Below are 27001 nucleotides of genomic sequence, written 5' to 3'. Positions count from 1 at the left end.
GCAACAGAAAGTCTGTGGGGTATATCTACTAAACATTGATTTTTATGTAGTCTGTATTTGGGCAGTGGAGTGTCTTTTGAAAGGCCAAAATAGCTCAATTGGAAACATTCTGTAAATCAGCTATGCTTTCAGATCAGCTACTTTGGCCTTACATTTAAAATTAACTTTGAGTTCTCGCTTTATAAATAACCCTGCATGTGTTTTTCGTTGCTAATTTATACTACTTATAGCACAAGTGCTCAGTGTGTATTTTAATATGTAGACCGTAGAGACAGATCTTCAGGCTTTATTCCGGGTGATCAAATCTACATTGCAATTCAAAACATTAGTATAAGCAATAATAGGAAAACAAACAATTTTAAGTGGACTGTCACACTTTATTTGTCATCTAAAGATCACATAAGAAATGCAAAAACAAAACAAAAAAAAAACAATAAAAATAAAAATTTGAAGACATGTACCACATTCAAGCTCCCTGGTGTTTTCTACTCTTTGCATACATTTCTTCACTCAATTATGAATATACACAGATACTTTTTGGCAGCATTTTTGCATTCCTGAAAGAGTCACATGAAATATTTCAAGTTGCACAAATTGGGTATTTCCCTTAATCGCAGTATTATCTGGTATTAGTGAGAAGCCTCAATTGATGAAAGAATACCACGTCAGGTATTCAGATTGTAGTGCTTCAAGGAAGATATGTATGCAACAAGCATTAAATGCTCCTGCCATGCAGTGCATATTATTTGCAGAGAGTCTTCACATTTTTAAATTTCATAAATGCCATTTTTGGTATTGTATTTATTGATATGTTAACAGTTTATGTAGCTAATTGTTTATTCATACAATTGTTTTTAAAATAAATTTTTAGTGCAAAATGTAGTCCTACAAAGACAAACCTGTTTTAAAAACGGTTACATAAAAGATTTTCGATAAACTATAGCATGAAATTAAGCTCTTCAAATTGCTATGACTTCAAAACTCTAATTCTACATTTCTTTTGAAAATGTACTTTGGTCAGTAAAATGTTAAAACAGAAAAAAAAAATCTTCATGCTTTTATAGGTGAATGAAATAAGCTTATCTAAGGAAAAATACACAATATTAAACGTTCAACAACCCATGGATACATTTACAAAAATCAGTAGAGTTAGAAATGTAGAGAGTACACATTAGTCTAGGGGTAGCCAATCCGTAGATTCTTAATTCTTTGTAGAGCTACAAGTCCAGTTATGTTTGACAAGCCTTAAAGGGACTCTGTAGTCACCAGAACACGTACAGCTTAATGAGAAAAGGCATGCTTTGCATTACTGCCTAGTAACATCTCTAGTGGCAGTCCCTCAGGTAGCACTAACATTCAGCATCTCCATGCTCTGCATTGAGGCATTGATTCAATGAATCTCTATGTGGAGATTTTCATTAGCGCAGCGCTTTGCCCAGTATGCACAATTGCCTCCCAATACTACCTTTGGGAAAGCATTGGATTGGCTGAGATTATCAAGTTTGATGATCTAAGCCAAGGGAGCGGAGCCTGCAGTGAGGAGACCAGTACGAGTTCCTTAACATTTTAACAGGAGTCAAAGGGGACCTAAAATTGGTTTTGACATTTATAGTGTAAGGAAAACATGTGTGTATTCCTGACACTATAATGCTCCTTTAAGGCCAGCATAACGTCACAGGAGTTGCAGATCAACAAGAGCTAGGGATCTAACTTTTGGTCATCTCAGTGTTAGTCAATTGGGTCACACTGTTTCCAAGGCCTCAATTATTCCCAGCTAATAGAAATTTAAAAAGCAAAAGTAAACCAACTTTAACGGTCAATGTTCTCAGAGCTCTAAATCCAGATTTATTAAATTTTTTTAATCATACATAATTACAAGATATGCATTATGCAAATACTGTTAGTGTGCAGCATAGCTAATTTATTATTGCTTTAGCTTTTAGATGCCATTAATAATGATGATAAAGAAAGTCTAGAAACAATTTCTTTCCAAAGATAAATGAACATCCTATGTGCTAACTTGCTTAATCTTGTCCAATCTTTGCAAAATGCTACAGAATAGTCTGTTCAGCTTCAACTCACGTTTCACAGACACAGTTCGGAAACGTATGTTCTGACATTGGTAACTGCAGGTTTGAGATCACAATTATACTTTATTAAATATTAACAATTGTTTTAATCGTATCATTTCGACTTGGATCAAGGTAAGCTTAAGTACTTGATTTCAATTTTAAAGATGTACTCTGCATTAAAACCATTACAGCTTAGTGCAGCATCTGTGTTGCAAATTGTATTCGAGTATTGCACTCTTGCTTTGTGTCAAACATTTGCACAGTTGGACTAAAACGGGTGCTCTCCCAGCTTTGTTAAAGCATAGTGCTTCTACTGTGCATTGGATTATGCAGATGTTAACTAATAAAGTATCCTTTCAGCTTTGGATGGCAATGAAAGATTGAGCATTTGAATTACCGCTACAGTAGAGGGGCTGGGCCTAAAATGCTTAGAGAAACCCCTTTTTATTCTCATTGTTTATGGTGTTCATATTACCCCTGAAAAGTTTGTTTCAGCTTAGTTCAGCTGGTGCCAACTCAATATAGAAAGAGAACATATTTCTTAAAGTTGCCCTTTTTATGACAAAACATAAAACTAAAAAATAGAAATGTAACAAACACATCTTCAATCAATACTGGTAAAAATTGACCAGATGGAAAATATTGCCAAGCAATAGGCAAGTGCTTAACAAAATAATGCTACAATCTATACAAGAAGCAATTATGAAAGGTGTGCACACAATGTCAACTCAAAGAGACTTCCCAAATATAAGCAAGCCCATAAAATTAAAATAGCATACATTTTATGTATTTCATTAATGGGTACTTATTTATAAACAGATATGCCCTAGAATTCCTATTTTTTTTATACCTAGTTTAGAATCATTCTATTGCTTTTGAATACTGCTCATCTGCCACAACCTGGTTTTCCAAGCGACTTCTACGGAAATACTCTGCAAACAGAATTTGTAAATGCCAATGACTCAATTTATCAAGAATATTTCCTGACATGTAAAATGCTGGTGAAGTTACATTTTCACAAAACTTGCATAACTTAACTTGAAAAGTTATTATTTATGAAATTGCAACCTTTTAAGTGAAATGCGATCAATAATCAGGGACAAGAAGTATACTTTATGAAAGAAAGTTTGAATTTTCTAAGGCTGTTTTATAAACTCTGCCTTCTTTTGGCACTGACAGACAAGAATTTTGAGAATAATTAAATATCACCATCTGTGGAGACATCCAATAGTGCAAACTTTTTAGAAACTGAGCGCTGGCTTTCACAAAATAATGGGTAAGATCTTCAATATACATTTCTATGAATAACATTGATTTGTTCCTTGCACACCTAAGTCTATTATTTTAGACTGCATTAGTAATTTACCATAATATATGCATGGCATATGATGCAACAAATTGAAAAGAAATTAAATCTGACAGATCATTTTACAACATCACACAAAACAGTTTTTAACATTGAAAACCATTTGAAATAATGAATTGAATAAAAAGAATATACATATAAATGTAACATTAAAGGTGCTCAGTACTGCTTGCACAAACTTGCAAGCAGGCAAAGGGTTTAATAATAAATATAACTAGTTGAAAGTTCTTACAGATTTGTAACCATTTACAATTATTGCTCTAAATGCTTATCAAAGAGCATTTATTAACAATGAAATAATACCATAATAGCATAGAGTGGTAAATAGCTTCCTCAGTTTTGGCTCTGTAACCATCGTCTCCTTTTCTTAGTCTAGGAAAATCATAATTAAGAAACAAACAAAAATATATGTGATGATATGTCAGGAAGACAGTCTAAAACTATATATGATGTCCATGACATTTTGCAGTTGACAAAAAACTAGCTTGAAATAGATTGTAGCCCCATGAATATACTTTTTTTCCCCTTCTCCTCTCACAAGAAGTTTCCTCTTTCGTAAAAACAAAACCAAAAACAAAAAAGGCATAAAAAAAAACAAAACCCAACTGATGAGTCTACTTTGTATACATGTAGATTTCTGCAGCTTAAGGACCAAGGCATCGTAAGGAACACTGGAAATTGGAGGCTTCATTCCTTGATTCGCTTAGCATTGTAAATTTCCCACATTTACACTGTACCTGAAACTCAATATTCAAACTTTTTACTGCTAAAAAATAAAAAATGAAAATCAAGTGTAAAGTAAATGAGCAGAAAACACTGTCAAGGTAAAATAAATAAAAGAATTGCACAAGTCAGTCAGACGTAAACACTTAAATTTTGAACTCTGTATCTTGCCACAGGCCTCAGATTTTGAAAACGCGCTTGGTAGTCTCTCTGAGGCAGCTTCTAATCTATTTGTTAGACAGTCAGTAACCTTACTCCAGGGAACAGTGTTGAGAGGAATTTCTCAGTTCAGTGTCAAGATTTGATCTTCCATAACTAGAAAGAAAAATAAAATAAAATAAATAAACTGCTTGTTATACAAGAGGCATATAATGAATATAAAAAAAATCAGTTAACAGTTCTGTAGCAACAGAATCCAAGAATCCGCTCCCCCTCTGCCCAGGGCTCTCCCCGCTCCCCCTCTGCCCAGGGCTCTCCCCGCTCCCCCTCTGCCCAGGGCTCTCCCCGCTCCCCCTCTGCCCAGGGCTCTCCCCGCTCCCCCTCTGCCCCAGGCTCCCATGCTTTTCTCTTGCCCCAGGCTCCCCTACTTTTCTTCTCCCCAGACTCCCCTACTTTTCTTCTGTCCCGGGATTTATTTTTTCCTCCTCATGCTCCCCCTTTGCCCATGGCTCCCCTGCTTCTCCTTTTCCCATAACTCCACTGCTCCTCTTCTGCCACAGGCTCTCCCTGCTTATCCTCTGCCCATGCCTCCCCTGCTTTTTATTTGTCCCAGGCTCCCATGTACTTCTTCTGCCCATGGCTCCCCTGCTTTTATTTTGCCCCAGGGTCCCCTGCTCCTGCTAGATTCCGCTGCTTGTCCTCTTGCTCCTCCTCTGCCCCAGGCTCCCCTACCTGTCTTTTGCTCCAGGCTCCACTGCTTATCCTCTTCTACCTCAGGCTCTCCCTGCACCTCTTCTCCCCCAGGGCTCTCCCTGCACCTCTTCTCCCCCAGGGCTCTCCCTGGTCCTCTTCTCCCCCAGGGCTCTCCCTGGTCCTCTTCTCCCCCAGGGCTCTCCCTGGTCCTCTTCTCCCCCAGGGCTCTCCCTGGTCCTCTTCTCCCCCAGGGCTCTCCCTGGTCCTCTTCTCCCCCAGGGCTCTCCCTGGTCCTCTTCTCCCCCAGGGCTCTCCCTGGTCCTCTTCTCCCCCAGGGCTCTCCCTGGTCCTCTTCTCCCCCAGGGCTCTCCCTGGTCCTCTTCTCCCCCAGGGCTCTCCCTGGTCCTCTTCTCCCCCAGGGCTCTCCCTGGTCCTCTTCTCCCCCAGGGCTCTCCCTGGTCCTCTTCTCCCCCAGGGCTCTCCCTGGTCCTCTTCTCCCCCAGGGCTCTCCCTGGTCCTCTTCTCCCCCAGGGCTCTCCCTGGTCCTCTTCTCCCCCAGGGCTCTCCCTGGTCCTCTTCTCCCCCAGGGCTCTCCCTGGTCCTCTTCTCCCCCAGGGCTCTCCCTGGTCCTCTTCTCCCCCAGGGCTCTCCCTGGTCCTCTTCTCCCCCAGGGCTCTCCCTGGTCCTCTTCTCCCCCAGGGCTCTCCCTGGTCCTCTTCTCCCCCAGGGCTCTCCCTGGTCCTCTTCTCCCCCAGGGCTCTCCCTGGTCCTCTTCTCCCCCAGGGCTCTCCCTGGTCCTCTTCTCCCCCAGGGCTCTCCCTGGTCCTCTTCTCCCCCAGGGCTCTCCCTGGTCCTCTTCTCCCCCAGGGCTCTCCCTGGTCCTCTTCTCCCCCAGGGCTCTCCCTGGTCCTCTTCTCCCCCAGGGCTCTCCCTGGTCCTCTTCTCCCCCAGGGCTCTCCCTGGTCCTCTTCTCCCCCAGGGCTCTCCCTGGTCCTCTTCTCCCCCAGGGCTCTCCCTGGTCCTCTTCTCCCCCAGGGCTCTCCCTGGTCCTCTTCTCCCCCAGGGCTCTCTCTGTTCCTCTTCTCCCCCAGGCTCTCTCTGTTCCTCTTCTCCCCCAGGCTCTCTCTGTTCCTCTTCTCCCCTAGGCTCTCTCTGTTCCTCTCTCCCCCAGGCTCTTCCTGCTCCTCTTCTTCCCAAAGCTCTCCCTGCTCTTCCTCTGCCCAGGGGCGCATCCAGAGCCTAATCTCGGGAGGGGCACTATAGATTATTTAAAGAAACAATCCAGGCACAATAAGCATTACAGCTCTCTGTAGTCGTTATGGTGCTAGGGATGCTGTGGCACCCTCCCAGAGTAAGTAGTCAAACCGTTGTAGAAAAGTTTGACAACTTACCTGGGATCTGCCGTGATAGGGGCTGTAGTAGGTGGTAGAGCCTATAGTAATGTGTGTGAGAGGTGCAATGTGTGTGTGAGGGGGCAGTGTGTGTATGGGGGTGCAGTGTGAGCACTGTGTGCATAGAGATGCAGTGTATATATGGGGGCAGTGTGGATAGTGTGTGTGTATGTAGTTAGGGGGGCTGATTAAATCAAATACAAGTTTTTTAAATTAAATTAAATATGTTTTTTTATTCCCCCTCCCTTTTTACCTCCGCAGTGAGGGGGGTATCAATTTTGAAACCCTGGTGGTCCTATTGGTGACCAAATTCACTCTCGCGAGAACAGATCATTGCAATGGTAACCATGGCAACGCTCTGAGCTCGTGAGAGGAGAACAGGCGGACCTGCAAGTAAAAGCTCCCGGTCTCCTCTCCCCATGCTGGCCGCCAGCAAAGTGCCAGCGGGACGGTGAGATAGAGCTCTGATCTCCCCTCCGGTCCGTAAAGGCACCCAGCATGGCCAACGGGGAGAGCCTCAGCACTGTTATTCTTTCTGGGGAGCAATTGCCCCATATTCCACCCCCCCCCCCACCCCAGTCTGCCACTGCCTCTGTATGGGGTGGGTGAAAGTGTGGGGGCAGTGTGTGGGGAAGGTGACAGTGTAAAGAGCAGGACAGTGTGGGGAAGAATTGAGTGGGAGGGTGATAGTTTGGGGGCAGTGTGGGAGGGTGACCGTGTAGGGCAATGTGGGAGGGTGACAGAGTGGGGATAGTGTGTGGGGAGGGTGACAATGTGGAGGTAGTTTGTGGTAAGGGTGACAGTGTGGGAGCGACAGTTTGGGGGCAGTAAGGGATGGTGACAGGGGGTGGGTTATGTGAGAGGGTGACAGTGTGGGGGTAGGGCAACAGTGTGGGTGGGCAGTGTGGGTGGGCAGTGTGGGTGGGCAGTGTGGGTGGGTAGTGTGGGAGGGTGATTGTGTGGGGGCAGTGTTAGAGGGTGACAATTTGGGGGCAGTGTGGGAGGGTTACTGTGTGGGGAGGGTAACCGGGTGGGGGCAGTTTGGGGATGGTGACAGACTGGGGGCAGTGTGGAGGGGTGACAAAGTTGGGGCAGTGTTGGAGGGTGACAGTTTGGAGGCAGTGTGGGGAGGGTGACAGTTTGGAGGCAGTGTGGGGAGGGTGACAGTTTGGAGGCAGTGTGGGGAGGGTGACAGTTTGGAGGCAGTGTGGGGAGGGTGACAGTTTGGAGGCAGTGTGGGGAGGGTGACAGACTGGGGCCAGTGTGGGAGGGTGATAGTGTGGGGGCAGTGAGGGAGGGTGACAGCGTGGGGGCAGTGTTACTGTGTGGGGCCAGTGTGGGGAGGGTGATAGACTGGGGCCAGTGTGGGAGGGTGATAGTGTGAGGGCAGTGAGGGAGGGTGATAGTGTGAGGGCAGTGAGGGAGGGTGACAGCGTGGGGGCAGTGTTGGAGTGTTACAGTGTGGGGGCAGTGAGGGAGTGTTACTGTGTGGGGGCAGTGTCGGAGGGTGACTGTTTAGGGCAGTGTGGGGAGGATGACAGTTTGGAGGCAGTGTGGGGAGGGTGACAGACTGGGGGCAGTGTGACAGACTGGGCAGTTTGGGAGGGATGGTGACAGTCTGGGGCAGTGTGGGAGGGCGACAGTTTAGGGGTAGTGTGGGAGGGCGACAGTTTAGGGGTAGTGTGGGAGGGTGACAGTTTAGGGGTAGTGTGGGAGGGTGACAGACTGGGGGCAGTGTGGGAGGGATGGTGACGGTTTGGGGGCAGTTTTGGAGGGAGGCACAGACCTTTTTTTCCCCAATTACAGTGTGGGGGCAGTGTAATAGCCAAAAGAGACCACCGCAATAAATAACATGCCCACAAAAATGCTCTTACTTTTGGATGATGAAGCTGAAATATTTTTGTTTAAATAGTTTGAAAGGATTTGCTGAAGTTATTGAACATATGAAGATGTATCCAAATTGAAGATACCCACCTTCAGATTGAATCCCAATAGATCACTAATAACACCAGATACAGCAGACAAGATGACCACTTGGGTGATATTATACAGCAGTGGATTCATTGTAAGTCCATACAACCTAAAGGGATTGTCCAATTCCTTTAAAATAAAACAAGCAAACATGTTATTAGGAAACTCTGCAAAACTAGTATATAATGGTAAATATCTGGCAAGGTAACTTGCTGGAGGGCTTTAAATTCCTTCTCAAGCACTAATTACACAGAACATCCTAGACCAGCAACCCAGTTAGATGCCCAAGTATCTGAACTTCTATTTCTCTAACTCAACATAGACCTTTTTTATTAATAATAAAATTAATAGAAAAAAACAAACATATTACAAGATATTACAAGAGTAACAAAAAGTGGAAATGCCTAAAGATACATCTACACTGGGAAAAATTGTAAAGACACCCAAATGCATCTTCTCCAAGCCAATATGGAATATGTTCTTTTTACAATAATAATTAATATGTTTATGACATGGTATTCACCTACTTAAACCTCCTATATTTCTAAAAACTATATACCATTAAAACAAAAAACTTCATGTAAAGTCTCGAATCATAGTAAATTCTGCACCCTGAAGACAGGCAAATTCTGGAATACAATTCAAATATATGAAAACGCAAAGAATGCGATTCTCGAATTAAAGAGAAATATGCATTACTGTCAGAGGAACTGCAGGAAATGTTTTTTTTTAGTTAATTTTGCTTGTGGACTCCATATTGTTGGTATAGTTGTTTAGTTTTTTTTGTCCTCTTTCTTAGACTTTAATGGAAAAGTTATTTAAATTCCGAAAATGTAACCATACTAAACTGCATTAGTTTATCTTCAGGATTTTTATCTAAATGATGACTTGATTCTTAGTGTTATGTTCTGCTTTGATGCAACAGCTCCCCATCACAGAATACATGGTTATTTACTAATGTGAGAATTCAAAGTGAGTTCAAATTTAAGGCCAGAGTACCTGCACTGAATGCATAGATAATTTTTTTTCCAACTTTTTGACCTAAAATTTTTAATTTACTTAAATAATAGTTATTGCTTACCTGTAATCTGGCCGCTAAATATTTTTTTTTTTTTTTACTCTTCTCAGTAAAATGGTGAAACCAACATCCAGCATTTGGAAACATTTCCACTGTGCAATTTCTTCAATTTCACCGTGCTTACTTCTCTTCCTTTTGTGTCCAGGCTGCTTGGGTGTTTGTTTTTCAAAAATGGCTCTTTGTTTGCTATTTCTCTCCTTTCCTTCATTTTTACAGTTACTTTTTCAACCCGTCTCACATTGCCCCTGTCTATGCTCTCCAAATTTCCTGACAGTCTTTTTCCTCCTTACTAAAATTGCCATGACTTTCCCCATTCTGCTCAAAGTTTTATGTGTTAATGGAGGTTGTGTGTGTTTTGTGTAGACATAGACTGTGTGTGTTGTGCATGTGTGGGTGGTTACATATGCTGCCGTGTGGGAAGACGCTGGGTGGTACAATGTGGTTTATGGTTGAGTGTTGTGTGTGTTTTTGTGAGGTTGCTGAGAGTTGTGTGCGCTTAGCTGAGTGCATTGAGGGTGTGGTGGCACAGTGCTGTCTGAGGATTGTGTGTGTGTGAGGGAGGGAGTGTTGTGTGTTGGGGGGAGTGTATTGTGCTGCAGAGGTTGAAGACATATTCAACGAAAAGAAAAGGCAAGATGTATTTATATGTGCAGCAAACTCACTTTTAGCAACTTGGTAGCCAGCTTTAGAACATTGTTAACAAGAGTTAGTTCTTCCTTCTTGTTTGGTTTTTTCTCCATTTTCAAGTACAAGTTTATCTGTTTTGGTATAAAATTAGAACAGGTAAATTGCTACACATAACAAATACATGTTTACATGTAATTAAAATGTGGAACATAGAGGGTCTGTTCAGAAAGTGTTCAAATTTGAGCTGCTACAAAGTAAATACTTGTTTACAATATTGTTGCTACTTATTGCCAGCTGCTACTCTCTAAAACGCCTCTTGTTTGGCAATATCCAACTTAGCGACAGGGAGTTGCCAGTTGCCACTATTGCTGCTGAAGCAGTCGCTAAGTAGCAGTTACAAGCCAACTGTAACACTATGGGAGCCACTACTTCGCAACTAGTCTAAACCACTGATGAAACTCATTACAGACTTTTGCTAATCCCCACCCCAAAAAACTAACAATCTCTGGCCTAGCAAGAACATGTTAATAACCACTAAAACCCTATAACATACTGTTGAAACGAAAACAAAAATCTTGTTCCAAAACCAGTTGCTACTTTTTACTTTCCAACCACAATTTGCCACAATTGCTGTGCCATCATTGCATCTCTATGAGGAGCAGTGAATTAAAGCTTAAAGCAGTCAGGAAGAAGACCCTTTCAGCTATCTGACTGGCAGCTGTGAAGGTGCAACTTAGGAGCTTCATAAAAGTGATTATTCCTAACCTTGTTTTGAAGATAAATCCAGTGACAAATTGTGCATATATTACATATTTCCAAACCAAAGTTAAAAGAAGAAGAAGAAGAAGAAGAAAAAAAGTTGGACAATATATTCCATCCCTTCTTTAAAAAAAAAAAAAATTATATTATATATATATATATATATATATATATATATACACACATGCAGCCAGGTCCATAAATATTGGGACATCAACACAATTCTAACTTTTTGGCTCTATACACCAACACAATGGGTTTGAAATGAAATGAACAAGATGTGCTTTAACTGCAGACTTTCAGCTTTAATTTGAGGGTATTTACATCCAAATCAGGTGAACGGTGTAGGAATTACAACAGTTTGTATATGTGGACAAAGAACTGGACTGTCCAGTGACCATGAAGTATGATAAAAATTAACTTTTAATAAATTATAATTGTAATAAGAGCTGGAGAGATACCTAGCACTGGACGGACACCACATAAAAAGAATCAAAGAGGAAAAGAGAAATATAAAAAATATAGATGAAAATACGAATAGTATTGTCCCTACTAAACTTATAAATCTCACAATCCCTAGGTGCAAACAAGCACTAAATAATTAAACTGAGAGATGATACAGGGTCACAGTATAATTGTAACAAAAGATCATCTATACCAACTATCTAAATAGAAAAAGGGAAAGGAGAGAAAATATATCCGTACAAAGTATCAAATATAATGATGCAGAGACAGAGCTATTGGAAAGGCAAATGCTGGGTCTGACTCTAACTCGTACAGAAAACCTGCCTAGAGAGTAACTACGTAATATGTATAATTGTCGCGTGTCGAGGGTATCATTCACCCCTTGAAAAACTGCTCACAGGCACGCGTTTCGCCTGTGAGCGGCGAAACACGCGTTGAGGGTATCATTCACCCCTTGAAATGCCGCTCACAGGCGAAACGCGCGTCGGGGCTTTGCTTCGTGTAGCTTTGATTGTCAAGTTGTGCAATACTATCTAGCTAGACTTGGTCATCTGAGCATTAGATGTCTTTTTAGAATCTATCAGTGGTTCTTCAGACTTAGGCTTCTTGGAGGTCCGAAATCCGGCAATTGAAGTAACAGACTAGCGTTCATTGACAGTTAGACGTAGCCAATCTGTTAGCTCAGTATCTCCATTATCTATATTTCAGGGACGTTCTAGCTTAGCTATCTCCACTGCTTGACCATATTATTAGTTTTCCCGGCTGTGGCAGGGATGTCTAGCCAAGCCAGCTACACGATTACTAGTTAGCCCAGGTCAGTTCAGCCATTTGCCCTAATTGGGCTTGCAATCTATATCTCTTGCTGTTTCTACCACGTATATTCATACCATTAGTTCAGCAATTTGCCCAAACAGGACCATATATATATATATATATATATATATATATTTCTTGCTGTCTCTACCACATATATTTATATCATCCTGGGCTACTATTTTAATTTTAATTTTATTTGTATTTCGTCTCTTCCATCATCTTTCCTTTAGGCAAATTGATCGAGGTTTGCCAACATATTACGTAGTTACTCTCTAGGCAGTTTTTCTGTACGAGTTAGAGTCAGACCCAGCATTTGCCTTTCCAATAGCTCTGTCTCTGCATCATTATATTTAATACGTTGTACGGATATATTTTCTCTCCTTTCCCTTTTTCTATTTAGATACTTGGTATAGATGATCTTTTGTTACAATTATACTGTGACCCTGTACCATCTCTCAGTTTAATTATTTAGTGCTTGATTGCACCTAGGGATTGTGAGATTTATAAGATTTTGAGATTTTTAGTAGGGACAATACTATTCGTATTTTCATCTATATTTTTTATATTTCTCTTTCCCTCTGATTCTTTTTATGTGGTGTTCGTCCAGAGCTAGGTATCTCTCCAGCTCTTATTACAATTAGAATTTATTAAAAGTTAATTTTTAGCATACTTCATGGTCACTGGACAGTCCAGTTCTTTGTTTACTATTCAGTCCTATGGGGTAACCCCTTCTATTTCTGTCCAGCTATCCTATCTACAGCTTCACCCCACCCTTTGTACTCAGTTTGTATATGTGCCTCCCACTTTTTAAGGGACCAAAAGCAATGGGACAGATTAACAGTCATAAATCAAACTTTCACTTTTTAATACATGGTTGCAAATCCTTTGCAGTCAATTACAGCCTGAAGTCTGGAACGCATAGACATCACCAGATGCTGGGTTTCATCCCTGGTGATGCTCTGCCAGGCCTCTACTGCAACTGTCTTCAGTTCCTGCTTGTTCTTGGGGCATTTTCCCTTCAGTTTTGTCTTCATCAAGTGAAATGCATGCTCAATCGGATTCAGGTCAGGTGATTGACTTGGCCATTGCATAACATTCCACTTCATTCCGTTAAAAAACTCTTTGGTTGCTTTTGCAGTATGCTTCAGGTAATTGTCCATCTGCACTGTGAAGCGCCGTCCAATGAGTTCTGAAGCATTTGGCTGAATATGAGCAGATAATATTGCCCGAAATACCTCAGAATTCATCCTGCTGCTTTTGTCAGCAGTTATATCATCAATAAATACAAGAGAACCAGTTCCATTGGCAGCCATACATGCCCACGCCATGACACTACCACCACCATGCTTCACTGATGAGGTGGTATGCTTTGGATCATGAGCAATTCCTTTCCTTCTCCATACTCTTCTCTTCCCATCACTCTGGTACAAGTTGATCTTTGTCTCATCTGTCCATAGGATGTGGTTCCAGAACTGTGAAGGCTTTTTTAGATGTTTGGCAAACTCTAATCTAGCCTTCCTGTTTTTGAGGCTCACCAATGGTTTACATCTTGTGGTAAACCCACTGTATTCACTCTGGTGAAGTCTTATCTTGGTTGTCGACTTTGACACACATACACCTTCCTCCTGGAGAGTGTTCTTGATCTGGCCAACTGTTGTAAAGGGTGTTTTCTTCACCAGGGAAAGAATTATTTGGTCATCCACCACAGTTGTTTTCCGTGGTCTTCCGGGTCTTTTGGTGTTGCTGAGCTCACCGGTGCGTTCTTTCTTTTTAAGGATGTTCGAAACAGTTGATTTGGCCACACCTAATGTTTTTACTATCTCTCTGATGGGTTTGTTTTGTTTTTTCAGCCTAATGATGGCTTGCTTCACTGATCGTGACAGCTCTTTGGATCTCATATTGAGAGTTGACAGCAACTGATTCCAAATGCAATAGCACACTTGAAATGAACTCTGGACCTATTATCTGCTCCTTGTAAATGGGAGGGAATAACACACACCTGGCCACGGAACAGCTGAGCAGCCAATTGTCCCATTACTTTTGGTCCCTTGAAAAGTGGGAGGCACATATATATATATATATATATATAATGATATATTATTTCTTCAATACATTTTTCTTTGTATTTACTCATATGGCGATACGGTTTCTATTTTTTTATTTGCTCATAACCGCAAAGAGGTAACAAACAAGTTTTTAATTGACAAAGAGATTTTGACATTACGAAAAAAAAATTGGAGGAGATTTAAGATTTGTGGATATATATATAGAACTGAATAATTTACTCTTTACCAATTGCTGTTACATGCTGGTTGTGTTTTCCTTTTTATACGTATAATAATGTATGCAACATACAAAGAAAAATACCATAATGCTAATGATGCACAGGTACACCCAAATGTGTCTCCCACCTGTTCAGTTAGTAAAATTGAGGTATTGCTGTATTTTTTGCTGGTTTCAGATCCAAGTGTAACAAATCTCAATAAAAAGAGTGACAATGAAATGCACCAGATTACTAATTCCCAGTTATAATGACACTCCAAAAAGGTCTCATGAACATGAAGAAGCTAGAAAACAAGAAGAATAACAGAGTGTTTTTAGAAGATAAAAGCATTATAACAATTCCTAATGGTTTATCCTACATAACACCTATTTTAATCTACTGTATAAGACTTCGTATGAACCGGTGTGCGTTCAAAAGTTGGACAATTTTTTAAAAAGTCTACTTTGTTTAATTGTTCATGCACAGTTTATGAAATCAAGAGTAACTACATTACTATATGTAGTCTTGGGAATTTAGCTATTGATTACACTATATACTTTCGTATTGATTACTTTTACTTTACTGTGCATTTCCAAGTATTACTCACTAGATGGCAGGCTAATGCATATGTATTCAAGCAGCAGGTTGTGATAATAGCCACATTTCATAATGGCCAAATATGGAAAATACTAAAATGAGGATCTAATAAGAAAACTATTTTAAAAGAAAAATAGGCAAGCAGTAAAATACATGGTCATGGAGGACAATATTCTAGCCACACTAAATCAATGTCTGCTGATGTGTATGCTAAAGGAGTGCAGGGGTTAATACCTCACAACAATCATTGCCAACAGCAGTAATCATTGTTTACTTGTGTTAAACTATTGTGTCCACTTAATGTTTAACTACAGGGTACAGTAAATCTGAAATATTACTTAAAAAACCATGTTACACTCAGGTTAATCCTAAGAAAACAATATTAAAGTCAGAAACATTACTTAGCACCAGAATACTACTTAACAGGTTACAGAAATGGATATTACATAATAAAAAAAAAAGAAGATATGTTCAATACTTCATTAAATAATTTTACAATTAATTCTATTAAACAGAGTTTAATATAAGATGAAATGACATTTCTCAATCTCCTCCATTTTGTTCAGTCAATCTAAAAGGTACATGTTTCAATCTTGGTTCGGTTTCCTGTATGTATGTTTACAGAAAGCCTCTGTGCACTGTTAGAACATCAGTGTACTTCATTGATAGTCCACTAAGTTTGTGAGATTTATGAATAGCATTAGTGAGAACAAAATGAATACATTACTAAAATGTATTTTCTTCTAGACAGTGCTAAGGCTATTTTGAATATTACACCAGATATTCATATTAAAATAATACATTTTGCATTGAAAGAAAGCATAACTAGGGCCAGATGAGTCAGAGTAGACACTTGACTGCAGGTGTCTATCAGTAGGGGGCGCATGTTAATAAAACCCCCTCCCCACACCGTGCCTGGTGTCTGCATGATCTGTGCATGTCTGAAAATATGCAGGATGGAGAGGACTAGCCAGTAGAAGGAAGAGGACAGAACTCTGACAGTCTCTGACAACTCTGAACTCTGACACCTCAGCTACCCACAGTATTACTCAAATGTTCCCCAAACTGTAGACACAACCACTAATACCCTCATTGTTGCACACACTGATACACAAACTACTACACATGCGGTTACCCGCACACTACTATTCACACTATACATAGGCTGCTACAAACACACACAAATACATGCACTCAGACATTTACACACTGCTACAGAAGTGCACACACAAGACACAAACACAAACTCACTTGATGTGTATACATCAGGCTTTAATCCTGTTTATTTTGTTTTAGTTTAGAAGGGTGGGGGGATTCTATGCCTACAGTTGCTCATGAAGTAAATCTGGCCATGACTGTTATTAAGCTCTGTATTTCCTATTTGAAATGTATAGAAAAGTTACTCTTCTTGAGCATCTTAAAGAATATTCTTCTATTGTAGAGGTTTTTCTTTCTTTGGAGCACCATACAATCTGCACAATGTTTTGTAGTCTTTCAGAAGATAGTTAGGGTTTTAAGTAAAATCTTAATTTTGGTTAATAAAAAGAAGCACCATATTTTAAATGGCTTAAATATATTCATTTTAGATCAAAATAGCCAAATTAGATATAACCAACAGCTCTGCTGTTTTTATAGTTCTTCTATTCTACTCCAAATCTATAGTAAAGACAAAAAGGATAGTAAAGTCACTTTTATTATAATTTTCATAGAGCAGACTATTTTCTTGACTTACAAGATAAGTTTTGTGCAACATTTGCAGTTTGCGTCAGTACACAAACCATGCCAATCCTAGATGCCCTGGCCACATGGTTTGGTGAGTTACGGAGTGTTAAAGCTATTTATGTTTGGCTCTCAAGTAATAAAGCTCCCTGATAAAGAAAAAAAATCTAACCAGTTCTGGTATTTGGCCCCTGCCATCCTAGATAGAGGTCAGAGAAAAAAATAAATAAATGAAAAACAAAAACCAACCCATTCTGATGGAAACCTGCATCCCATCATATGAGAGCAAGAAGTTACCTGCCAATTATGGACTACAACTCATATTATGCTAAGTGAGACTGTAGTTGAGACTTGTGGGCGTTTAAATGTATATTTTATGAAATGAGATAATGAGGTAACCAATTGCAAAATAGATCATGTGAAATATAACTCAACCTCATCCAATGGTTAACTGAATCAGATAAAAATGTAAACCCACAAAAGCTTTTTATATAGCAAGTCACCATTTTAACAGACATCGAAAGGAAAACTTAATAGCAAAAACAGCCCTTAAATATACATATATACACACACACACACACACACACACTTTTTTTTATTCAACCACCCATCTCTATACTTTTGACTGCAAATGTGTCCCCTCTGTTATTTTATGAGATGTTATTAATCTGATAAAGGCCAGCAAAAACAAGGAAGTAAGAACTCGGTAAAAAATAAAAAATAAATAAAAAGAGCGTGGATCTTCATTAGCTGAATGCATCTGTTCTGTACGTTTGTAAGGCACAGGAAATGTTCGTGCTAATTTTAGTTAATGTATAATTTTCTTTAGTATGTTTTTTTTGCAATTATGAAGGATATACATGAAAAAATGCATTTTTGTACATTGAGTTTACCATTAAAGTGGTGCCCGTCATGAATTAAAGTAATAACACTGTGTTACTTGCTAGTAAAAATCTAAATAACCACTAGATATACAAAAAAAAATAAAAATATATATATATATATATATATATATATATGCAAAATCAATGTGTTTAAGTTCTTGCAAGCTCACCTGTGCACAGCAAATAAATACAACTGAAATTGTCAGCAAAAAGGCTGATGAAACGATAACATCAACTGACCGTTGGGGGCCTCTTCTCTGAAAAACAAAGAAGCAAAATATATATGGTTAAAATGTTACAATATTACCTTTAAAATAATAGCACATAGATGGCACATGGATTAAAATGAAATAATGGGAACCCTTAAACAACACAATGTAACTCCAAGTTAATCACTTCTGTGAAATCAAACTGTCCACTTAGGAAGCAACACTGAGTGACAATCAATTTCACATGCTGTTGTGCAAATGGGATAGACAACAGGTGGAAATTATAGGCAATTAGCAAGACACCCCCAATAAAGGAGTGGTTCTGCAGGTGGTGACCACAGACCACTTCTCAGTTCCTATTCTTCCTGGCTGATGTTTTGGTCACTTTTGAATGCTGGCGGTGCTTTCACTCTAGTGGTTGCATGAGACGGAGTCTACAACCCACACAAGTGGCTCAGGTAGTGCAGCTCATCCAGGATGGCACATCAATGCGAGCTGTGGCAAGAAGGTTTGCTGTGTCTGTCAGCGTAGTGTCCAGAGCATGGAGGCGCTACCAGGAGACAGGCCAGTACATCAGGAGACGTGGAGGAGGCCGTTGGAGGGCAACAACCCAGCAGCAGGACCGCTACCTCCGCCTTTGTGCAAGGAGGAACAGGAGGAGCACTGCCAGAGGTATGCAAAATGACCTCAAGCAGGCCACAAATGGGCATGTGTCTGCTCAAACGGTCAGAAACAGACTCCATGAGGGTGGTATGAGGGCCCGACGTCCACAGGTGGGGGTTGTGCTTACAGCCCAACACCGTGCAGGACATTTGGCATTTGCCAGAGAACACCAAGATTGGCAAATTCGCCACTGGCACCCTGTGCTCTTCACAGATAAAAGCAGGTTCACAGTGAGCCCATGTGACAGACATGACAGAGTCTGGAGACGCCGTGGAGAATGTTCTACTGCCTGCAACATCATCAGGATGACCGGTTTGGCAGTGGGTCAGTAATAGTGTGAGGTGGCATTTTTTGGGGGGGCCGCACAGCCCTCCATGTGCTCGCCAGAGGAAGCCTGACTGCCATTAGGTACCGAGATGAGATCCTCAGACCCCTTGTGAGACCATATGCTGGTACGGTTGGCCCTGGGTTCCTCCTAATGCAAGACAATGCTAGACCTCATGTGGCTGGAGTGTGTCAGCAGTTCCTGCAAGACGAAGGCATTGATGCTATGGACTGGCCCGCCCGTTCCCCAGACCTGGATCCAATTGAGCACATCTGGGACATCATGTCTCGCTCCATCCACCAACGTCACGTTGCACCACAGACTGTCCAGGAGTTGGCAGATGCTTTAGTCTAGGTCTGGGAGGAGATCCCTCAGGAGACCATCCGCCACCTCATCAGGAACATGCACAGTCGTTGTAGGGAGGTCATACAGGCACGTGGAGGCCACACACACTACTGAGCCTCATTTTGACTTGTTTTAAGGACATTACATCAAAGTTGGATCAGCCTGTAGTGTGTTTTTCCACTTTAATTTTGAGGGTGACTCCAAATTCAGACCTCCATGGGTTGAAAAATTTGATTTAAATTTTTTAATTTTTGTGTGATTTTCTTGTCAGCACATTCAAATATGTAAAGAACAAAGTATTTCAGAAGAATATTTAATTGATTCAGATCTAGGATGTGTTATTGTTGTGTTCCCTTTATTTTTTTTGAGCAGTGTATATTATATATATATATATATATATATATATATATAGTAAAAATAGAAATCCAGCGCACTCACTTATCAACTAAACAGCTACTTTGATGCTGACAGATTTGACTAGTTTCATTAAAAAAACCTAATCTAGGCAAAAAATAATGGGGGTTTAGTTACACTATATGATCATACATTGCATAAGCCTGCCACAAACGTCAATGTACCTCGTCTTTGGCAGGTCCTACTCTCACTGCCAACGGTCTACTAAATGAGCTACTCACTTGGGGAAATCCTTCCATCTCGAGTTCTCTGCAGTACAAGGCTTAAATAGGGTCCTGAGATGAGACACCCTATACATAAATATATATAAATATAAACAAAAAAAACACCACCATATAGACTACTGAACTGTGTGTGTTGGCATTACTTCCAGCTTGAGATCTAAACAGGGATCCACCAAAGGGCAGGCTATTTCAGCTGCTGCCCGTTCTCAGTATTTTCTTGCGCCCTGTTTTTTGCTCTCCACAAGTTTAAAGGGTAATCCAGACGTGGACCCCTTGCTCACGGTGACTAGAGAGATTTCAGCTATGCCTCACTGATGATGCCTAACAAGGCTGAAACGATCGTCTGGGGTTGCCGTGTCTCTCGTGCAGAGGGAACTTGCTGGCATTTCGGGATCCGGACTGCCCGTATGGGTGGGACTAGTCTGATATGTTAAAGAGATATTCTCTCTGTAATGGCACAAGATGAGCTAAAACCAGCTTGAGATCTGAGCGGGGACCCACCGAAGGGCAGGCTATTTCAGCTGCTGCCTGTTCTCAGTATTCTCGTGCGCCCAGTTTTTTGGTATGACTTCTATGCTGCGGTTTGAGGGAAAATTATACGGGTAATATGAGAAGATGCTGACTGGCACAGTACAGCGTTTTGCAGTGCATGCGCAATAGCCTCCCAATGCTTTCCTATGGGAAAGCATTGGGTTTGCGGAGATCAAGTTTGACGATCTCAGCCATGGAGGCATAGCAAGGTGGGGACAGCCGTGGTGAGACCAGCGTAACGTGGAAAAAAAGATGAGTAAAATACCTTTTCTAAGAGAGGCGGAAACCTAAACGGTGATTTTACCACTATAGGGTTAGTAATACATGCTTGTGTTCCGTTAAGGATCAAATGATGTGTGCATACAAAGTACAATGTATTGTACTGGTAGGACACCTCTCTACACAAAGATTAATTACAACCTAAAAGGGATAAATAGCATACCCCTCAAATACAGTACACTGCAATAGTAGTCTAAAGCAAACAATGCACTAACTAATCCCTCCTTTCTCTCACCACCATATGAAAAATACAGAGAGTTCAGAGAAAGCCTGCACACTATTCCATTTATAAATAAATGTAAAGGCACAATCGACACAGAAGTGGGCAGCTTTTCATTCACTTAATGTAAATAAATGTGGAAAACTCGCAAAAGTAAATTATGGTTGCATTTTTAAACTGTGTTATCTATTTAATGAAATAGATTCAGTGCTTGTCCTGACTATTCCAATTTTGCATTCTCAGTAAGCACACAAAGTCAGGTAAACAGTCACCAACCTTGAGATATGAACGAAGAGAAAGCCACATTTTGATATTCTGGACTTTTTTTAAACGGAAATGTGGAACTTCCGACTTCCTGGCTCTACGAGCTGATGTTAAATGACCAAATAATTTAGCAAAAAGTAGTCTCTGAAAGAAAAAACAAACAAAAATGACACTAAAATGAAAAGTAAGTTTCTAAAATATTTAATTTTAATATAAAGGGACACTTTGGAAACAAACAGATGTAAGTAATTTTACCTCATAGACATGCTGTATATTTTGCTAAAATTTACAAATAAGTTTTTTCTTCATAACACTGCCGCTTTAGCAACACAGCAATTTGAACAGCATATATGTTATTTAACCCCTTAAGGACCAAGCTTCTGGAATAAAAGGGAATCATGACATATCACATGTCATGTGTCCTTAAGGGGTTAATGGTCCAACAATTGCACGCTTAAAGGGACACTAAAGTCACCAGAACAACTACAGCTTAATGTAGTTGTTCTGGTGAGTATAATAGCTCCCTTCAGGCATTTTTATGTAAACACTGCCTTTTCATAGAAAAGGCAGTGTTTACATTGCCCCCTATGGACACCTCCAAGTGGCCACTGGAGGGGCTTCCTGGCGCAGGGCTGCACAGTAAGCAGCCCTGCCATTCAGCGTCCCCATGCTGAATTTTCCTCATAGAGATGCATTGATTTAATGCATCTCTATGAGCAGGTGCTGATTGGCCAAAATGGATTGGCTAAAAATCATAAATTTTGATGAGTCCACCAAGGGGGCGGGGACAGCACCGGCAGACCCGTGGAGAGCTGAAAATAAGGTGAGTTTTAACCCATTCTAAGGGGGCTAAGGGGAGAGGGGGACAAGACACCTACATGGTGGATTTTCACTGTAGGGTCAGGAATACAGGTTTGTGTTCCTGACCCTATAGTGATCCTTTAAATAAATCTTCACTGACCACACTCTACACTTTCCATACGAAGAATATGTATTGATTGGAAACTGTAAGGTGTGGCTGTTGTAAAGAGTCACACAAAATACTTATAAGGAACACTGACAGATTTGTTGTCACATTTTACAACCTGTGTTATAAACAGAATTGAAATCAAACTGTGATTAACTATAAAAACGTAGTGGCTGTACATAGTAAACACATGATAAAAATAACGTTTATCTAAAATATGCCAATAAATACTACCACAGTAATGTTCAAATAAGCAAGGTAATTTCACTGGGACTTTATTAGCTAAATACAGACACTAATTGTGCCAATGTATTTACAATAGAGTTATAGAGTAAGTATGATAACATTTGACAATGATAAACATTTAAAGGAACAGTCTACAGTAGACACTCTGGCTACCAACACATCTTGAGTGCCTTTAACCCCTTTATGACCAAACTTCTGGAATAAAAGGGAATCATGACATATCACACATGTCATGTGTCCTTAACCCCTTAAGGACACACGACATGTGTGACACGTCAGGATTCCCTTTTATTCCAGAAGTTTGGTCCGTAAGGGGTTAAGGGGTTAAAGTATCAGACAGGTTTTAGCCTCATTCATGCTGTAATTGTATTCACATTCAAATCTATTCAAGATTTGCTAAAAGAGAAAATCAAAATAATTTGTTTTTGCTGTTGATCCAAAAGTTTAAAGCACTTCCAATTTTGCAACAAACTAGGAAAAAATTCCTTCTTTTCATTACTGGCTCAGTAACATACCTAAAAGCCAGTTATTACAAATTAGATGCAACTGCACATAGCATAAAATGTTATTTAAAACAGGCTGAAAATATTATTCAGAAGGGATATATATGGATGCACTTGAACAATCTCAAGCTCAAATTTTAAAGTTGGACAGGATAAAACTTATCAAATATAATTATAAAAAAATGTAAAAAAAAATATATATATATATATATATATATATATATATATTCCAAAATCCAAAAGCCTTATTGGTAGTCTTAATTGAGAGAATAAAAAAATGTAATCAATTAATATAAAATACTAGAAAATTATAAATGTACCCTCCCACACCACACAATAACTCTCCCCATACACACACACACACTGCTCCCACCCCCCACCACACACACACACACACACTTCACCCCCATCAGGGATGTATTTAGCCCAAAGCAAACAAGGCATTTTCATTGGGCAGCACTATTTAGGGGGCGGTAAAAAATGCCGCCCCCAAAGGCCCACTGAGGCGTCCCCTGTGATTCCCCTGTCATGGGGGGGAGGGAGGGGGAGGAAGGGGCAATAGAGACCCCCCCCACCTCCCTGCAGCGGGCAGTTTACCATCCGAGGCGGCGAGGGAGCTGTGATCTCTCTGCTCTGCTCTTTCGCGTGCCTTTTACTGATGCCGTAGGAGCCAGAATATGACGCCATTCCGGTTACAGGCATCAGTAGACAGCCTGTGCGGAGTGAGGGAGCAGAGAGATCACAGCTCCCTCGCCGCCTCGGATGATAAGCCCCTGCCTCACAGCAGCCCCACTGGACCCCAGTTGCAGATCCACGCCAGCTCTCCAGGTAGGGAGGCTGGGTGAAATTTTTGTATTCATATTAATAAGTTGTGAGTGTCTGGAGTGTCTGTGAGTGCGTGTGTCTGGAGTGTCTGTGAGTGCGTGTGTCTGGAGTGTCTGTGAGTGCGTGTGTGCGGAGTGTCTGTGAGTGCGTGTGTGCGGAGTGTCTGTGAGTGAGTGCGTGCGTGTGTGCGGAGTGTCTGTGAGTGCGTGCGTGTGTGCGGAGTGTCTGTGAGTGAGTGCGTGCGTGTGTGCGGAGTGTCTGTGAGTGAGTGCGTGTGTGCGGAGTGTCTGTGAGTGAGTGCGTGTGTGCGGAGTGTCTGTGAGTGAGTGCGTGTGTGCGGAGTGTCTGTGAGTGAGTGCGTGTGTGCGGAGTGTCTGTGAGTGAGTGCGTGTGTGCGGAGTGTCTGTGAGTGAGTGCGTGTGTGCGGAGTGTCTGTGAGTGAGTGCATGTGTGCGGAGTGTCTGTGAGTGAGTGCGTGTGTGCGGAGTGTCTGTGAGTGAGTGAGTGTGTGCGGAGTGTCTGAGTGAGTGAGTGTGTGCGGAGTGTCTGAGTGAGTGCGTGTCTGTGAGTGAGTGCGTGTGTGCGGAGTGTCTGAGTGAGTGCGTGTCTGTGAGTGAGTGCGTGTGTGCGTGTGTGTCTGTGAGTGAGTGCGTGTCTGTGAGTGAGTGCGTGTGTGCGTGTCTGTGAGTGAGTGCGTGCGTGTCTGTGAGTGAGTGAGTGCGTGTGTGCGTGCGTGTCTGTGAGTGAGTGCGTGTGTGCGTGCGTGTCTGTGAGTGAGTGCGTGCGTGTCTGTGAGTGAGTGCGTGCGTGTCTGTGAGTGAGTGCGTGTGTGCGTGCGTGTCTGTGAGTGAGTGAGTGCGTGCCTGTGAGTGAGTGCGTGCGTGTCTGTGAGTGAGTGCGTGTGTGCGTGCGTGTCTGTGAGTGAGTGCGTGCGTGTCTGTGAGTGAGTGCGTGTGTGCGTGCGTGTCTGTGAGTGAGTGAGTGCGTGCCTGTGAGTGCGTGCGTGTCTGTGAGTGAGTGCGTGTGTGCGTGCCTGTGAGTGAGTGCGTGTGTGTCCGTGAGTGAGTGCGTGTGTGCGTGTCTGTGAGTGAGTGCGTGCCCGTGAGTGAGTGCGTGTCTGTGCGTGCGTGCCCGTGAGTGAGTGAGTGCGTGTGTGCGTGCGTGTCTGTGAGTGAGTGCGTGTGTGCGTGCGTGTCTGTGAGTGAGTGCGTGCGTGTTCGTGAGTGAGTGCGTGCGTGTCCGTGAGTGCGTGTGAGTGCGTGCCCGTGAGTGAGTGCGTGCGTGTCCGTGAGTGAGTGAGTGTCCGTGAGTGCGTGAGTGAGTGCGTGTCCGTGAGTGAGTGCGTGCCCGTGAGTGAGTGCGTGCGTGAGTGCGTGTCCGTGAGTGCGTGTCCGTGAGTGCGTGCGTGTCCGTGAGTGCGTGCGTGAGTGCGTGTCCGTGAGTGAGTGAGTGAGTGCGTGCGTGTCCGTGAGTGAGTGCGTGCGTGTCCGTGAGTGAGTGCGTGCGTGTCCGTGAGTGAGTGCGTGCGTGTCCGTGAGTGAGTGCGTGCGTGTCCGTGAGTGATTGCGTGCGTGTCCGTGAGTGATTGCGTGCGTGTCCGTGAGTGAGTGCGTGCGTGTCCGTGAGTGAGTGCGTGCGTGTCCGTGAGTGAGTGCGTGTCCGTGAGTGAGTGCGTGTCCGTGAGTGAGTGCGTGTCCGTGAGTGAGTGCGTGTCGGTGAGTGAGTGCGTGCGTGCCCGTGAGTGAGTGCGTGCGTGCCCGTGAGTGAGTGAGTGCGTGCCCGTGAGTGAGTGAGTGCGTGCCCGTGAGTGAGTGCGTGCCCGTGAGTGAGTGAGTGCGTGCCCGTGAGTGAGTGAGTGCGTGCCCGTGAGTGAGTGCGTGCGTGTCCGTGAGTGAGTGAGTGTCCGTGAGTGCGTGAGTGAGTGCGTGTCCGTGAGTGAGTGCGTGCCCGTGAGTGAGTGCGTGCGTGAGTGCGTGTCCGTGAGTGCGTGTCCGTGAGTGCGTGCGTGTCCGTGAGTGCGTGCGTGAGTGCGTGTCCGTGAGTGAGTGAGTGAGTGCGTGCGTGTCCGTGAGTGAGTGCGTGCGTGTCCGTGAGTGAGTGCGTGCGTGTCCGTGAGTGAGTGCGTGCGTGTCCGTGAGTGATTGCGTGCGTGTCCGTGAGTGATTGCGTGCGTGTCCGTGAGTGAGTGCGTGCGTGTCCGTGAGTGAGTGCGTGCGTGTCCGTGAGTGAGTGCGTGTCCGTGAGTGAGTGCGTGTCCGTGAGTGAGTGCGTGTCCGTGAGTGAGTGCGTGTCCGTGAGTGAGTGCGTGCCCGTGAGTGAGTGAGTGCGTGCCCGTGAGTGAGTGAGTGCGTGCCCGTGAGTGAGTGAGTGCGTGCCCGTGAGTGAGTGCGTGCGTGCCCATGAGTGAGTGAGTGCGTGCCCGTGAGTGAGTGCGTGCCCGTGAGTGAGTGCGTGCCCGTGAGTGAGTGAGTGCGTGCCCGTGAGTGAGTGCGTGCCCGTGAGTGAGTGCGTGCCCGTGAGTGAGTGCGTGCCCGTGAGTGAGTGCGTGCCCGTGAGTGAGTGAGTGCCCGTGAGTGAGTGCGTGCCCGTGAGTGAGTGCGTGCCCGTGAGTGAGTGAGTGCGTGCGTGCCCGTGAGTGAGTGAGTGCGTGCGTGCCCGTGAGTGAGTGAGTGCGTGCGTGCCCGTGAGTGAGTGCGTGCGTGCCCGTGAGTGAGTGCGTGCGTGCCCGTGAGTGCGTGCGTGCCCGTGAGTGAGTGCGTGCGTGCCCGTGAGTGAGTGAGTGCGTGCCCGTGAGTGAGTGAGTGCGTGCCCGTGAGTGAGTGAGTGCGTGCGTGCCCGTGAGTGCGTGCGTGTCCGTAAGTGCGTGCGTGTCCGTAAGTGCGTGCGTGTCCGTAAGTGCGTGCATCAAATCAGTGAGAGTCTCTAAATGTGTGACTATTAGTGTGTCTGAAAATGAGTGTCAATGTGTGTGTCATTGTGCGTGTGTGTCTGTCAATGAATGAGTGTGTGTCTAATCAGTGAGTCTGTGTTTGTCATTGAGTGTATGTGTATGACTAAGTGTGTATCTGCCAATGTGTGTCTGTCAAATCAGTTTGTCTGTCATAGACGTCTGTGTGTGTCATTGTGGGTCTGTAAGTGAATGTGTGTGTCAGAGTGTGTGCTTAAAGGGTCACTATAGGAGCCCAGACTACTTCAGCTTACTGAAGTGGTCTGGGTGCAGTGTCCCAATCTCTTTAACCCTGCAAGTGTAATTACCTTGAGGGGTTTACTCCACCTCTAGTGACTGTCTACAGACAGCCACTAGAGGGACTTCAGGGTGGCTAGGCGACCAAAAGTCGCCTAACTGATGCTGGACGTCCTCATGCTGGACGTAAGCATGCGTGGGATAGGCATAAGGCTATCC

At 43.0% G+C, this 27001-nt stretch overlaps 1 protein-coding gene across 5 annotated transcripts in view; it reads right to left on the bottom strand.

Annotated features, from left to right (window-relative positions):
* Window positions 1-356: 356 nt before the first annotated feature.
* Window positions 357-27001, bottom strand: part of PHTF2 (putative homeodomain transcription factor 2) — a 206970-nt gene continuing 180325 nt past the window's right edge. For all 5 annotated transcript variants that reach the window (XM_063448164.1, XM_063448163.1, XM_063448166.1 and 2 more), the window contains 6 exons: window positions 21070-21201; window positions 17754-17840; window positions 14532-14687; window positions 10116-10211; window positions 8379-8504; window positions 357-4476 (listed from right to left, as the gene is read on the bottom strand). In XM_063448164.1, the coding sequence (XP_063304234.1) occupies window positions 4456-4476; window positions 8379-8504; window positions 10116-10211; window positions 14532-14687; window positions 17754-17840; window positions 21070-21201 (618 nt within the window). In that variant the 3' untranslated portion in view covers window positions 357-4455. The remainder of the gene's footprint in view (window positions 4477-8378; window positions 8505-10115; window positions 10212-14531; window positions 14688-17753; window positions 17841-21069; window positions 21202-27001) is intronic.

Source organism: Pelobates fuscus, chromosome 3 (assembly GCF_036172605.1).
Source record: "Pelobates fuscus isolate aPelFus1 chromosome 3, aPelFus1.pri, whole genome shotgun sequence".
NCBI lineage: Eukaryota > Metazoa > Chordata > Amphibia > Anura > Pelobatidae > Pelobates > Pelobates fuscus.
This window is presented reverse-complemented; position numbering and strand designations above follow the sequence as displayed.